This window comes from Amblyomma maculatum, chromosome 5, assembly GCF_055883805.1.
Source record: "Amblyomma maculatum isolate TAMU_Amacu chromosome 5, ASM5588380v1, whole genome shotgun sequence".
Classification (NCBI taxonomy): Eukaryota; Metazoa; Arthropoda; class Arachnida; order Ixodida; family Ixodidae; genus Amblyomma; species Amblyomma maculatum.
In genome coordinates, this window is record NC_139348.1 from 72,575,319 (window position 1) to 72,590,490 (window position 15,172).

Sequence of the window (15,172 nt, forward strand, 5' to 3'; positions counted from 1 at the left end):
TAAGACTCCCTTCCAGGTAATGGGAGTGCGCATGTGGTCTCAAGAGCAGAAACTTTCCGAGCGCTGTCGAAGCAAGCGGAGTAGGAAGTAGAAACAGAGGGTGCCTGCGGGACTATGTACTCTTACGCCCACATCACGAAATATTACCGTACACAAAGAACACTGCGCCCATCTCACCCAACATTCACCAAGGCCACAGTTGTGATATGGCGTTAGCTACGAAATCATACGTATCGCAACATACACCACAAATACTTGTTCTTCTCCACCCGTTACCCAGAAAAATGCCCCAGCTGCCAACAATGCACAGCTAGACTATTCATTCAGTATGGGCCTGTAAAACACCACTCGGCAACGTTCCATCAATAAACCTCCCCACTCCGCCATCCTGGGGAGAAGCTTTGGCCAGCATTGCCCTAACCAATAAGCGCCGACTGATGAAGCTGGCCGAGCAAATAGCGGTGATGAACGAGATTGGAATGAGACCACTTTTACCAGCATCATTCCGCAAAGCCAGTGTCAGCTGCTCTAGCGGGCCTGCAGGAGTGCGGCAGCCCATGGGGCCCTGTACAGTGGGTTCTGCTCAGGAGGACAAACGCAATAAATGCTTTCATCCTCCTCGCCCTCCCTCTGAACACTTTCAGTCAGCCTCGCCTGGGGCTAAACACGTTTCGGGAGCTCCGGGAAGCCCACTTCACCAGCCAATATACACAACTCTCGAAAGCACCGTCGGGTCGCCACCTCCGTGCCCGACTACATAGCCAACACACCACTATCATGGAAGGTAGTGTATGCATTCTATCCCAGTCGAGGTGCGCCCTTCACCTGCGCCCTCTTCAAGCAAACATGACCCGAGAGGACCATAATGGCCGGCTCGGGGCGTTGGCCCGTGGCTCGCCACTATGGATTGAAATCCGGCGTGCATTCTACGCGGACGCCTCTGGCCCCCACCTTGGGGGATGGTATACAGCAGCAGTCGTCTACCAATCCAAACCAGTAAACGGCCTTACTTTTCGAGCCTGTGACAAATCACAAGCGGAGGAGGTCGCCATTGCGTTGGCTGCATATCATCTCCCTTCCAAAACAATTATTTCTGACTCGCGAGGCCTGTCGAAACATCGTGCAGAGCTGGGTACCGTACCTATAACCTACCGTCTTCTCCAAAACAGCGTCTGTACCGGGGACCTCCCTCACCGGAGTATTGTTTAGGCTCCTGCTCACATGGGCCTTGAGGGCAATGAGGCAGATGACGCCACCGCCTATGCACTCTCTGACCTGGTACTCGCCGCCGACCTCGACAATCAGGAACTCGAATTCAATCCGGTTTACTCCAAAGATATTGTTCACACTACCAATGCGGTCATGGTATTTATCCCGGCTCGTGTAAAAGAATCTAAAGGCGGATGAGCGGCTTTTGCTCTGACACTTTGCTGTGCCAGGCAGCTCTCAAACATTTTGACCCTTATTTCTCGGGCAGCTGTCCGCGCTGTGCGGTGAAGTCTTCGCCAAACACCACATGGTGCATGTCCGCCAATCAAGCCCTGCTATCCCCCTTCACACCAACCCTACCCGGGAGCAATGATCGGTGCTAGGCTGCCCTGACCTCCTGCACGTCCGGGCAGCGGCCGGCGCCACTGGGGTCCCGCACTAGGGACCCCACCTAATGCTTGTGATGGCCGGCCCCTTAAGTGTAAGTCCAATCATATAAATGTATGCACACTCCTTTAGAGCGATGAAGTCTTTCACCGCCACCGCCACCACCACCACCACCACCACCAGTAGGGTATCTCACTCCTCTAGACAAAAGCTACTGATATTGGGTAATGAAGGGCTCTTTCGTAGCCCCCGTTGACATTGTACGTTGACAGTCTGCTAGATATCTGCCTGGAGTCATCTGAGCATGATGGCTTGCTCTCTGTCGGTTGCCTGCCAGACTCGTGTACTTTTTGCGCGGTTCCAAAAGTACCTGAACTGACCAGGTACCGGAGCGGCAAAAATCTTTTTACTTTCTTTTGTTATTATTTTAATGAATAACCGCTAGTACTTTCGACCGAAAGAGCTATATACGCTCTCGTGTAACAGTACGCGTGTGGTTTGGTATTAAAATTGGCGCAATAGTTTTTTGTGCGGCGTTCAGGGTGTTGCCATTCTAGTTTCGCGTGAGACGGCAAGCACGTACCCCATATGACAGATGTGTGCTCGCGGGGCAGGCTACGTGCGCCCATCGTCCATTGGGCTTTGGTTTAATTCGTCTGAGCAGAGAATCGCTCGATGGCCAGCGCCGAGCGCAACCGCGTTTATGTAAACTAACAAATAATGCACACTTCTATTGCTAATGTCCAGTCACAAATACAATCCAGAATAGAGACATCAAAACGAAATGGTTACTTGCGACTATAGTTGACCAGCTTAGTGATGTGCAAGTATTTCACCATTTTTGACCTCCACAACCAGTGAACATATAACTTTTTGAAAGCATTATGCTTCAGAGAGAATGGCGCATATTGGAAACTATTGGAAACAGATATTAAAACTCCGGAGGACCAAGTAGTGCTTAACCCTAACCTGAAGAGCATTAACGATTGGTGTCGCAGACACGATATGAAACTAAGTGCTGAAAAAAACTGTTTACATGAGAATAACTAAGAAAAAACAAAGTTTATCTTATCAGTACCACCTATCATCACGGTGCCTATCAGAAGTAACGCAGTACAAGTACTTTGGTGTAACAATAGCTAATACTTTAATTTGGAATGCTCACATTTTTAACATTTGTGCATCCTCCTTTCGTAAACTGCGTTTTCTTAGATATAAACTAAAGCGTGCTCCTTCCGCAACCAAGCTCCTAGCTTATACATCAATCATCAGACCGAAATTAGAATATGCTTGTACAGTGTGGGATCCTTTCACTAAACCTCATATCCATGATCCAGCGGAAAGCCTTTTGTTAATGGCATACAAACACTACAAACTCGAAGAAAGCTTTTGCGATTAAAATTTCTCATTTTGTTGAAAAATAACAAGTTGTCAATGAGCCCGGACCCATACATAACACCACTAGTGACGCTACCAACGAGACATCGTCACGCCCAGTTTTTAACACCTTATCTTGCCAGAATCAACTTGTTTAAATATTTTTATCTTCCACGTACAATAACGGAGTGAAACCAGTTTCCTTTAAGTGCCCTGTTGACCACTGAAAGCATTGCCAGTTATTTATAAATACTTTTCAGTTTTGTATGTTCAGTTCTGGTGACAAACTGTGTTCAATTTGCTTGTGTGTTTGTGTGTGTGTGTTCGAATCATGACCGCGTTGTCTTTGGTTTGTTGATCTTTTAAGTTGTGTGCTGAATGTTACTTTGTTTTCTATTGGATTTTATTGCCCCTCCTGTCTGGGCCTACTAAGGCTAGCAGTATCGAATAAATAAATAAATAAATAAATAAATAAATAAATAAATAAATAAATAAATAAATAAATAAATAAATAAATAAATAAATAAATAAATAAATAAATAAATAAATAAATAAACTGTCTGTATTAGCTGACTCACCAAGACCACAACGCTAAAAAAGGCCCTAATACGTCCTGCATACATGTAGTATCAACCCTGACTGCGTATATACAGAGTATACCTTGTAGCAGTCGTTGGCCAGCAGCTGGAGCAGGCTGAAGGATTCGCTGGATGTGTCCATGGCCTGGTACAGTTCCCATGCCTGCTGGGGCTTGCCATTCATTATGTCTGCATCATGAACAGTGAGCTCAGTCAAGAACAACTAATCGCTTCAAGCCTGACTCATGACGGACACCATTTTGTCCCAGAGAGGCACAAAACAAAGCACTCGTTTTATAAATATGCCTCCCGCCTCTTCGTTCTAGTCTCTCCTTTGCATAGAGAGAGTTGTGCCAACAACCACATATCCCAAAAGCAACATAGATTGCTATTTTCTTCACTACGCGAGGAAAGGCCAATGTCGCCGTGTGCTTCCGATGGCCTTGAAAAAGTTCGAGGTCAAGTTGGAACTTGAGCCACAGCCACTTTGGGCAGCTATGGTCTCACTATGGGCTAAGGCCAACGTGAAATGTCAACTGAAGTGCGAAGTAGCTTAAAGCCTCAGCAGCTAGCTGCGTGGCGAGACATGTTCGCTGACGTCAATTCCGAGTATAGAGGCGGACCGCGCGTCTCGGCCGGAGCTATCGTCCCATTAGGTTTAACCGAAGCTAAACCAAAGGCAATGTTTTAAGGCTATATACTGACGGCGTTCAGACAAAACTAGCACACAGGGCGCCTCAAAGCATCGCAGTCTCTCGGGAGTCGTGCAGTGTTCGGCTAAGACGTAGGTGCTCGCTGACTCACAGCATCGGGTCAGCCAGCTCTGGTAGATGTAGCTGGCCTTGATCTTGTCGTTCTGGATCATCAGAAAGACCTGCAGCCACAGTCGAGAAGTGGAGAAAGACGCTCATCTCGCACCTGTAATCTTACAGCAGACCACACGCATTCACGTAAGCTTTGCTGAGACGCCCACTAAAATACAGAATAACTGATCGCATACTTGATCTATCGATGGTAGGCACGCAGCTGCCTGATTTAAATGACAGGGACATCGACGTTTGTAGTCAAGAAACACAGAGACAAGTTTGAGGTTGGGGCCGTACTTCATTACATATGATGCACACATCATAGCAGAGTAGGTGACGACAAATAGGGGAGGCACGCACATAGTGAAACGCACATCATAATTTCCCTTGTCTACCGAGATAGCGAGATTTCGCGAGTGACAAATACTGCGCCTTTCCTTTCCTGCACCGGTTATATTCCTGTAAACCGGTTATAGAACACCGGTGAAGCCCCACCGGGGTGGTGCAGTGAAAAGACGCCCGACTACTGTGCCGGAGTATCCGGGTTCGAACCCGACCGCGGCGGCTGCGTTTCGATGGAGGCGGAACGAAGAGGCGTCCGTGTGCTGTGCGATGTCAGCGCACGTTAAAGATCACCAAGTAGTAGAAATTAGTCTGTAACCCTCCACTACAGCTCCTCTTTGTCTCTTTACACTTTCACTCCCACCTGCCTCCCTTCCCTTACGGCGTGGTTCAGGTGTCCACAGCTACAAGTGTGACAGATACTGCGCCTTTCCCTTCCTGTGAACCATTTATTTATTTATAACACCGGTGAACTTAGATGAACAGAACGCTAATCGTTTTCGACAAGGGGCATGCAAGTACTGTCACGATTGGTCATGACGTCACCAGGCGATTCATACATATGCATTGTCCCTAAGGTCTAGTAGCGCATGAAACACCCTGACCGTGTTCATGAACGTATTAGTTTGTAGGCGCCTCCACGCGACAGCTTCTCTATTATTTAGGGACAATTAATAATCTGTGCAAACGCTGTGGGGCGAGAAGGACCCTCGACGACATAATTTGGGAGTGCCTACAATCTCCCGGGATAGGACAAAATATTACAAGTAGAGTAGCCTGGGATACCCTGCTGCGATGCGCGAACCCTGCGATCCAGAACCGCACCGTCCACTTGGCGGAAGAGGCCGCAACATGCCAAGGGCTACCTGCCAGCCTCTAATCCGCAGGCGCACAACTCCCCATCTTCCCCCGCACGCGAGCCGGGGCTCTGGCCGGGGGCGGGGAAGAGGTCGCCCATTTCCGATGGAAATAAAAGTTATGCGACCAACCAATGCATTGCATGCTCGACCGCATTATGTAGGAGTGCGTCGACTCCCCTGGAGTCGAGGAAAATATCAATAGCAGAGAGCTGGGAAACCCTGCTGCGGAGCGAAGACCCCGCTCGGCACCAACAAACCGTTCGCCTGAGGGCCGATGCCGCGAAGAGAAAAAATCTTTGTTAGCCTTTAGTCGCGTTGTTGTTGTTGTGGCTGTAGGAAAAAAAGAAAAGAAAATGCACGAGCCTGCTACTGGCTCTGTAGCTGGCCCCGCCGGGGTGGTGCAGTGGTAAGACGCCCGACTACTGTGCCGGAGTTCCCGGGTTCGAACCCGACCTCGGCGGCTGCGTTTCGATGGAGGCGAAACGAAGAGGCGTCGTGTGCTGTGCGATGTCAGCGCACGTTAAAGATCCCCAGGTGGTCGAAATTACTCCGTAGCCCTCCACTACGGCTCCTCTTTCTCTCTTTGCGCTTTCATTCCCACCTCCCTCCCTTCCCTTACGGCGCGGTTCGGGTGTCCACAGAGCAAGTGTGACAGTTACTGCGCCTTTCCCTTCCTGTGAACCAATTTAACTTTAAGCTCTGTAGCTGAGCCACCTCCGCTGCCTCGTGCGGACAGAAGAGAAAAAAAAACTGATTGTTATAGGAAGGGAAAGGCGCGGTAACTGCCTCACTTGCTTTCTGTGGACACCTCAACCTCGCAGTAAGGGAAGGAGGAAGGTGGAAATGAAAGTGGGAAGAGAGAAAGAGGAGCCGAAGTGGAGGGCTGCGCAGTAATTTCGACCACCTGGGGATCTTTAACGTGCGCTGACATCGCACAGCACACGGACGCCTCTTCGTTTCGCCTCCATCGAAACGCAGCCGCCGAGGTCGGGTTCGAACCCGGGTGCTCCGGCACAGTAGTCGGGCGTCTTACCACTGCACCACCCCGGCGGGGCACAACAGAAGAGATTTAAACTGATTTATTTATAGGAAGGGAAAGGCGCGGTAACTGTCTCACTTGTTTTCTGTGGACACCGCAACCGCGCCGTAAGGGAAAGGAGGAAGGTTGGTGTGAAAGTGGAAAGAGAGAAAGAGGAGCCGTAGTGGGCTACGGAGTAATTTCGACCACCTGGGGATCTTTAACGTGCGCTGACATCGCACAGCACACGGACGCCTCTTCGTTTCGCCTCCATCGAAACGCAGCCGCAGAGGTCGGGTTCGAACCCGGGTACTCCGGCACAGTAGTCGGGCGTCTTACAACAGAAGAGAAAATAGACAAGAAGAAGAGGGAGAGAAAGACGCGCGCCGCAACAACAGCCGTCGTCCACCACCACCGAAGCGGTGGCGGGTGCAATGACGGCCTATAACAGATGATCCAGCCCCCATCCCCTAGGCCTGCGTGCCCCTTGGGGGGGGGGGGGGGGGGGCTTATTAGCAAACGATATCCCGTAGGAGCACTCGAGCAGACGACGCTCTGGCGCGTGATTCCTCTGAGCAGCGCCCCCAGGCGACAAATAATGGATATATTGTCTAAACGAATAAGAACACATTTAAAGCCCACCGTTCCCGTCGTTTTGGTGGCGCAATGGATTAACACCACGCATCTCTTCACTGATGCCCCCGTCGTCTGCTCGAGTGCTCCTACTGGATATGGTTTGCTAATAAGCAGCCCGGGCGGAACAGGTCGCTCCTGCTGCCGCGGTCCGTCGGCGCCGAGCCGCCGACACGGCGAATTTCTTTCGCCACCTTCAGAAAAGCATGCTCTGTTGATCTTGAGTATAAGCGCTTAATTTGGTGAAGGAATAAAAAAAATTTACTGTTTCCAAAGCGCTTCTAGCTACGGCTTTGTTGCGAAACCGTTTAGGCGTTTAGGCATTGCGACGACTAGGACCTAGCACACGGCCAGAGCGCCGTCGTCGGCCACTTTTGCGGGCAGCGTCGTTGCGGTAAGCTCGCAGTATCCGATGTGGCAAGCGTTATGTATTTGCCATATGCTTTCTTGATGAAGCTAAGCTCGGGTATTTTTCGACTGGCCTTAATACGCCGAGCGAACGATCTGGCGAAAACGTCGAAACTCCTACGCGTTTCGCTGTCGAGCGCAGACGTGCGCACCTTCCGTGCCCTTTCGTAAACAAACGCCGCCGACACTGCTGCTAACTTCGCAATTGATAGTCCTAATCAACAGGTTGGTTACAAGGCATGCAAGATATGAATGTCAATTTAAAGGCTGCTTTCGTTTACAACGCAGTCATCTTCGCAACATATTGAAGGCGCAGTTACCATACTTTAGAAAGGGCTTTTAGCGTTGGTCGTGTAGCAACGCGTCGAAAAAATGACATTAACCCGAACAAATGTCATTCGGTGCGATTGCTTGCTTTCTGCGTCGAAAAACCGCGATTCACGGCCGCCGTTGTTCTCGTGAAGCATCCCTGGAAACTTAATACAAACGTGTTCCTGGCAAGCTTTTATGTCTGTTCGAAAAGCCAACTACGCAGCAATTCTTCCCGGACATTGCTGAAGGTTGACAACGTCGTTATATTTGTTAAACCGCTACCAAAGACGAAAACATGACGCGCGCGCATAGAGGGTGACATGAACAGCGCCGGCCGAGCCCGCCTACGCTTTGCGGCTTTGGCGACAGGCGGCGTTGTCGGCGTTTTGCGCATCGCGTATAGTGGCTGCAGAGCAACCATAGTTTTGCATAAAGAAAGTAACAAAATTCCCATAAAGAAAGGTGATAGGCACGGATACACAATCTCCCCAGTACTATTCACAGCTTGCTTAGATGAAGTATTCAGAGACTTGGAATGGGAGCAGTTATGGATAAGGGTAGATGGAGAATACCTCAGTAATCTGCGATTTGCTGATGACATTGCCTTGCTAAGCAACTCGGGAGATGAACTGCAAATAATGATTGATGACCTAGACAGGAAAAGTAGAAAGATAGGCTTGAAAATCAATATGCAGAATACTAAGGTAATGTTCAACAGCCTCGGGAAGGAACAGCGGTTTACGTTAGTAGCGAAGCACTGGAAGTAGTAGGCGAATATGTCTACTTAGGACAGGTAGTAACCGCAGATCCGGACCATGAAAAGGAAATAACAAGAAGAATAAGATTTGGATGAAGCGCATTTGGCAAGCACTCGCAGATTATGACTAACAGCTTACCGGTAACGCTCAAGAGGGAAGTATACAACAGTTGCGTCTTACCTGTACTCACCTATGGGGCTGATATGTGGAGGCTAAACAAGAGGGTGCTACTTAAGTTGAGGACAACGCAGAGGTCTATGGAAAGAAAAATGGTAGGGGTAACATTAAGAGGTAGGAAGCGTGCAAAGTGGGACAGAGAAATAACTCAAGTTACTGACATTCTAGTGGAAATCAAGAAGAAATGGGCATGGGGAGGAGATGTAGTGTGAAGAGAAGATAACCGATGGTCGCGTAGGGTAACAAACTGAATTCCAAGGGAAGGAAAGCGTAGCAGGGGGCAGCAGAAAGTTAGGGGGGGATGAGGTTAAGTTCACAGGGGTAAAGTGGATGCAGCTAGCACAGAACCGGGTTAATTGGAGAAATATGGGGGAGGCCTTCGCCCTGCAGTGGGTATAGGCAGGCTGATGATGATGAAGACTCGTATACATGCTCATATGCACACTACAGTCGTGCCTCGTTAATATGACCCCCGTTAATATAGACGACACCAATTATGGCTCTGGACCATCTTGACAGCCGTTCTTTCACAGAGGAGAAAATCCTCGGCCAATGGCGACAGAAGGCGTCTAACGGCAAAGCCTTCAAAGCACTTATGTGTTTTGTGAGAGACACAAACTTGATTGAGAAACTGTGACTGTGCTCCTCGCCGCCTTACCTTTCCTATCATTCTCTTCTATCTTTCTCCTTTAAACTCCTCATTCCCCTTCCCCAGTGCAGGGTAGCAAACAGGAAGCTTTCCTGGTTAACCTCTCTGCCTTCTCTCTCTCTCTCTCTCTCTCTCTATGCCTCGTTAATATGGAAACTCGCTGTCCCGGCAATGAACAGGGGAAGAAGGCACGCGCCCCACTTGGGCCCACGTATTTTTGTCTCGTTAATATGGGCAGTGCTTGAAAAAAAAAAAAAAAGCAGAGGAGTCCGAACTCAAGTTAAAGAAGGGCGCGCCGCCCGCGAACCTCCGGGAAATCCGTATGACAGCCGATACGGCGGGATGCCTGAACGAGTCCTGTGGGGTTGGAAAGAACCAAAGCGGGCTTGTCGCCGTTCTAAGGGAGGGGGGAGGGGAGCGCAAGAGCGGAGAAGAACGTACACAGCAAACCGAGGGTCAGCATAAGAAAGACCCCGAAAGGGGGGAACCAGGAGATTTCTGGGTGCAGCGGAAGCGCCGCCGCAGTCCGGAAAACAGCAACATATGGTAGCAATAAATTATGCTGAACGTGAACAGAGAAGCTGGTAAAAGCGTAAGAAAGAAATGACAAGAAGAAAGACAAGTGCCTACGGTGGCAGTGGGAACTGAAGTTTTCTTTCCTAAAGCGCAATGTGTGTTCCATGAAGCCGTTAACGCTTTTAGGTGAGAGAGCGACAAAAGAAAGGCGACGTACGAACACGCAACAGGGACCGGGCGTCCAGTCCTGGACGCGCTTCCCTCTCATGCTCCTGGTTTTCGTCCCTGTTGCGCTGCCGAACTGCCAAACTTTGCACACTAGGCGTATCGTATGTCGGCTTCGCTTTGAGTCAACGATGCGGCCTTGACAAGATCTGAGCTCTTCGTAGTCGGCTAGCCGTCGTTCTAAACTGTACTTCAGCTTGCAGTGTTTGTTTTATGGGAAAACATAAAAACGGCGCCAAGAAGATGGGATGTTCGATAGCCCTCTGCATAGCAGCTTGACAACTTGACTCCCTTGCTTCCTTACAGAAACAGTACAAGGAAAAAAAGAAAGAATCAGACGAACGGAAAGGCAGAAAGGTTAACTAGCAAAAAGGTGCACAGCATCAGGAGCCTGTAACCCTCAACTTGAGTCTGGCTTCTGGCATGGCGGAAGTTAAACTCAAAAGAACAGAGCTGAACGTAGGCGCGAAGAAATCTGTGAATACAAGCGGCAAAAGCCATCTCAGTCAATCCAAGCTGCGAGGGACTAGTATCGACAGCTCAGCTGTTTCCTCGCCTTAGGAGAATCTCAAGCAGCTACTTAGCGGCTATTTTGCTCAGTGAAGAGGCCAATTTGGAAGTGGCGGTGAGTAGAGAATCAGGCGCTGATTCATCGGCCAGTGAGGAGTTCGTGCTGGAAAGTTCCAACACAAAGCCCAACATCACGGGTGTCATGGTAAGCGAGTCGCTTCAGACTGCACTAGTTTTTCGAACACAACAATGACAGGAATAATACACTCAAAATTGCCGGTGTTCTGTGAAATTTTGAATCCAGTGCACACCGTTATGTACAAAAACAGTCGTTAATTACAATTATCTTTTCTCAATAAATTCCTTTTGTTTTTATTCATGACTCGTTATTATGGATGACTCGCTTTATGGACAGTTTTGGTACGAAACCAAAGTGTCCATATTAACGAGGCACGACTGTATATACTATACACTCTGTCCAACACTATATCAAATAATGATATACAAGATGCGGGTCCGTCCTGCACAACGACCATTGCACTAATGCCAAGCTAGAAAGAACAGAACATGCGCGCGTTAATACTTAACATCCCTCCCAAAAAATTACCGACGATTACGTTACTTCCTAATGAGAAATTTGAGCGCAGCAAATAAGCTGTTTCACCTTTTCGATAGATTGAGGCAAAGAAATCGAGCAACACATGTATGCGCTATCACAGAATTTTTTTTTTTATTTTCACTCCTTTAACAAAGACTCCCTTCTCGGCGGCGGCGATGAGCTTCTGCTTCAGCCTCGCTTACATCTGGCTGCTCTCGACGGTGGCGATGAGCCTCCGCTGATGAGCAGCAGCAGCAGCAGCAGCAGCAGCAGCAGCAGCAGCAGCAGCAGCAGCAGCAGCAGCAGCAGCAGCAGCAGCAGCAGCAGCAGCAGCAGCAGCAGCAGCAGCAGCAGCAGCAGCAGCAGCAGCAGCAGCAGCAGCAGCAGCAGCAGCAGCAGCAGCAGCAGCAGCAGCAGCAGCAGCAGCAGCAGCAGCAGCAGCAGCAGCAGCAGCAGCAGCAGCAGCAGCAGCAGCAGCAGCAGCAGCAGCAGCAGCAGCAGCAGCAGCAGCAGCAGCAGCAGCAGCAGCAGCAGCAGCAGCAGCAGCAGCAGCAGCAGCAGCAGCAGCAGCAGCAGCAGCAGCAGCAGCAGCAGCAGCAGCAGCAGCAGCAGCAGCAGCAGCAGCAGCAGCAGCAGCAGCAGCAGCAGCAGCAGCAGCAGCAGCAGCAGCAGCAGCAGCAGCAGCAGCAGCAGCAGCAGCAGCAGCAGCAGCAGCAGCAGCAGCAGCAGCAGCAGCAGCAGCAGCAGCAGCAGCAGCAGCAGCAGCAGCAGCAGCAGCAGCAGCAGCAGCAGCAGCAGCAGCAGCAGCAGCAGCAGCAGCAGCAGCAGCAGCAGCAGCAGCAGCAGCAGCAGCAGCAGCAGCAGCAGCAGCAGCAGCAGCAGCAGCAGCAGCAGCAGCAGCAGCAGCAGCAGCAGCAGCAGCAGCAGCAGCAGCAGCAGCAGCAGCAGCAGCAGCAGCAGCAGCAGCAGCAGCAGCAGCAGCAGCAGCAGCAGCAGCAGCAGCAGCAGCAGCAGCAGCAGCAGCAGCAGCAGCAGCAGCAGCAGCAGCAGCAGCAGCAGCAGCAGCAGCAGCAGCAGCAGCAGCAGCAGCAGCAGCAGCAGCAGCAGCAGCAGCAGCAGCAGCAGCAGCAGCAGCAGCAGCAGCAGCAGCAGCAGCAGCAGCAGCAGCAGCAGCAGCAGCAGCAGCAGCAGCAGCAGCAGCAGCAGCAGCAGCAGCAGCAGCAGCAGCAGCAGCAGCAGCAGCAGCAGCAGCAGCAGCAGCAGCAGCAGCAGCAGCAGCAGCAGCAGCAGCAGCAGCAGCAGCAGCAGCAGCAGCAGCAGCAGCAGCAGCAGCAGCAGCAGCAGCAGCAGCAGCAGCAGCAGCAGCAGCAGCAGCAGCAGCAGCAGCAGCAGCAGCAGCAGCAGCAGCAGCAGCAGCAGCAGCAGCAGCAGCAGCAGCAGCAGCAGCAGCAGCAGCAGCAGCAGCAGCAGCAGCAGCAGCAGCAGCAGCAGCAGCAGCAGCAGCAGCAGCAGCAGCAGCAGCAGCAGCAGCAGCAGCAGCAGCAGCAGCAGCAGCAGCAGCAGCAGCAGCAGCAGCAGCAGCAGCAGCAGCAGCAGCAGCAGCAGCAGCAGCAGCAGCAGCAGCAGCAGCAGCAGCAGCAGCAGCAGCAGCAGCAGCAGCAGCAGCAGCAGCAGCAGCAGCAGCAGCAGCAGCAGCAGCAGCAGCAGCAGCAGCAGCAGCAGCAGCAGCAGCAGCAGCAGCAGCAGCAGCAGCAGCAGCAGCAGCAGCAGCAGCAGCAGCAGCAGCAGCAGCAGCAGCAGCAGCAGCAGCAGCAGCAGCAGCAGCAGCAGCAGCAGCAGCAGCAGCAGCAGCAGCAGCAGCAGCAGCAGCAGCAGCAGCAGCAGCAGCAGCAGCAGCAGCAGCAGCAGCAGCAGCAGCAGCAGCAGCAGCAGCAGCAGCAGCAGCAGCAGCAGCAGCAGCAGCAGCAGCAGCAGCAGCAGCAGCAGCAGCAGCAGCAGCAGCAGCAGCAGCAGCAGCAGCAGCAGCAGCAGCAGCAGCAGCAGCAGCAGCAGCAGCAGCAGCAGCAGCAGCAGCAGCAGCAGCAGCAGCAGCAGCAGCAGCAGCAGCAGCAGCAGCAGCAGCAGCAGCAGCAGCAGCAGCAGCAGCAGCAGCAGCAGCAGCAGCAGCAGCAGCAGCAGCAGCAGCAGCAGCAGCAGCAGCAGCAGCAGCAGCAGCAGCAGCAGCAGCAGCAGCAGCAGCAGCAGCAGCAGCAGCAGCAGCAGCAGCAGCAGCAGCAGCAGCAGCAGCAGCAGCAGCAGCAGCAGCAGCAGCAGCAGCAGCAGCAGCAAGCAGCAGCAGCAAGCAGCAGCAAGCAGCAGCAGCAAGCAGCAGCAGCAAGCAGCAGCAGCAGCAAGCAGCAGCAGCAGCAGCAGCAGCAGCAGCAGCAGCAGCAGCAGCAGCAGCAGCAGCAGCAGCAGCAGCTAGCAGCAGCTAGCAGCAGCAGCAGCAGCAGCAGCAGCAGCAGCAGCAGCAGCAGCAGCGGCAGCAGCGGCAGCGGCGGCAGCGGCAGCGGCGGCGGCGGCGGCGGCGGCGGCGGCGGCGGCGGCGGCGGCGGCAGCAGCAGCGGCGGCGGCGGCGGCGGCGGCGGCGGCGGCAGCGGCGGCCGGAGGACTTCCACCGGTCGTCTCGCTCATGGCTCAGAAAGAACTGGCAGATAATTTCGCAGTGGCGAACGGCAGCGGCAATTTCGGCTCGGGCGGTGCACATATACAGATCCGCCGCCACCGATCTGGCTCTCTGATTGCCACCGCACAGGGTTTGCATTGGAGGAGGAGCGAAGAGAGGAATTAAGTGCGAGCCGGCGCTTTGACAACCGGAGACTCGCAGGAAGAGGGGGGCGGCGTGTACACCCAGCGGCTAACGATGGGGGCAGAAGCGCGCGCAGCAAGCGGACAACGCGATAAAGGGAGGAGGGAAGAGATGGCAGCGACTGACTGATGGCCCCGCCGGGGTGGTGCAGTGGTAAGACGCCCGACTACTGTGCCGAAGTTCCCGGGTTCGAACCCGACCGCGGCGGCTGCGTTTCGATGGAGGCGAAACGAAGTGGCGTCCGTGTGCTGTGCGATGTCAGCGCACGTTAAAGATCCCCAGGTGGTCGAAATTACTCCGTAGCCCTCCACTACGGCTCCTCTTTCTCTCTTTCCACTTTCACTCCCACCTTCCTCCCTTCCCTTACGGCGCGGTTCGGGTGTCCACAAAGCAAGTGTGACAGTTACTGCGCTTTTCCTTTCCTGTGAACCAATTTAATTTAACTGACTGATGCTGCTGACGCCGATAGTGAGTCAACCCCAGCTGCGGAGTTGGTTTCAGGGACAACGCCGCCGATGCCGACGCAAAAAATATGATGCCCTCGCTTCCGCAGCGCCAAGAACCAGGTCTAGCCGTGGGAAGGTGGTCAAGTATTCGTCGACGTGCCGGGGCCTACGTGAAATAACTGGCGCGTCGGCAACTGAAGAGCACCCTATCCGCCACACAAGAACAGGGGGGGGGGGGACGCTCCCCTCCTCTTTCTGCATGGCGGCGAGGGCGTTTTATGCAGTCACGTTATCTTGACTCTCTAGCGGCGTCAGCGGCATCCAGCGGTATCAGTCGGTCGCTGCTAGCGCTGGGGGGATGAAAGGGGGGCGGAGCTGGTTACGAGGCGACGACGACGCCGACGCAAAACCCAGGAACGGACGCCAAAGAGCTGCGCTCTAAAAAAAGGGGGGGGGGGAAGGAAGGGGGGATTTTCAGAAGAAACACCACACGACACTTTGTAACTCAATAAAGC

At 52.8% G+C, this 15,172-nt stretch overlaps 1 protein-coding gene across 1 annotated transcript in view; it reads right to left on the reverse strand.

Annotated features, from left to right (window-relative positions):
• Positions 1 to 15,172, reverse strand: part of Ttc26 (tetratricopeptide repeat domain 26) — an 81,045-nt gene that overhangs the window by 8,450 nt on the left and 57,423 nt on the right. Inside the window, exons 12-13 of the mRNA XM_084605059.1 lie at positions 4,356 to 4,425; positions 3,634 to 3,740 (exon numbers count right to left, since the gene is read on the reverse strand). Of these exons, the coding sequence (XP_084461185.1) occupies positions 3,634 to 3,740; positions 4,356 to 4,425 (177 nt within the window). The remainder of the gene's footprint in view (positions 1 to 3,633; positions 3,741 to 4,355; positions 4,426 to 15,172) is intronic.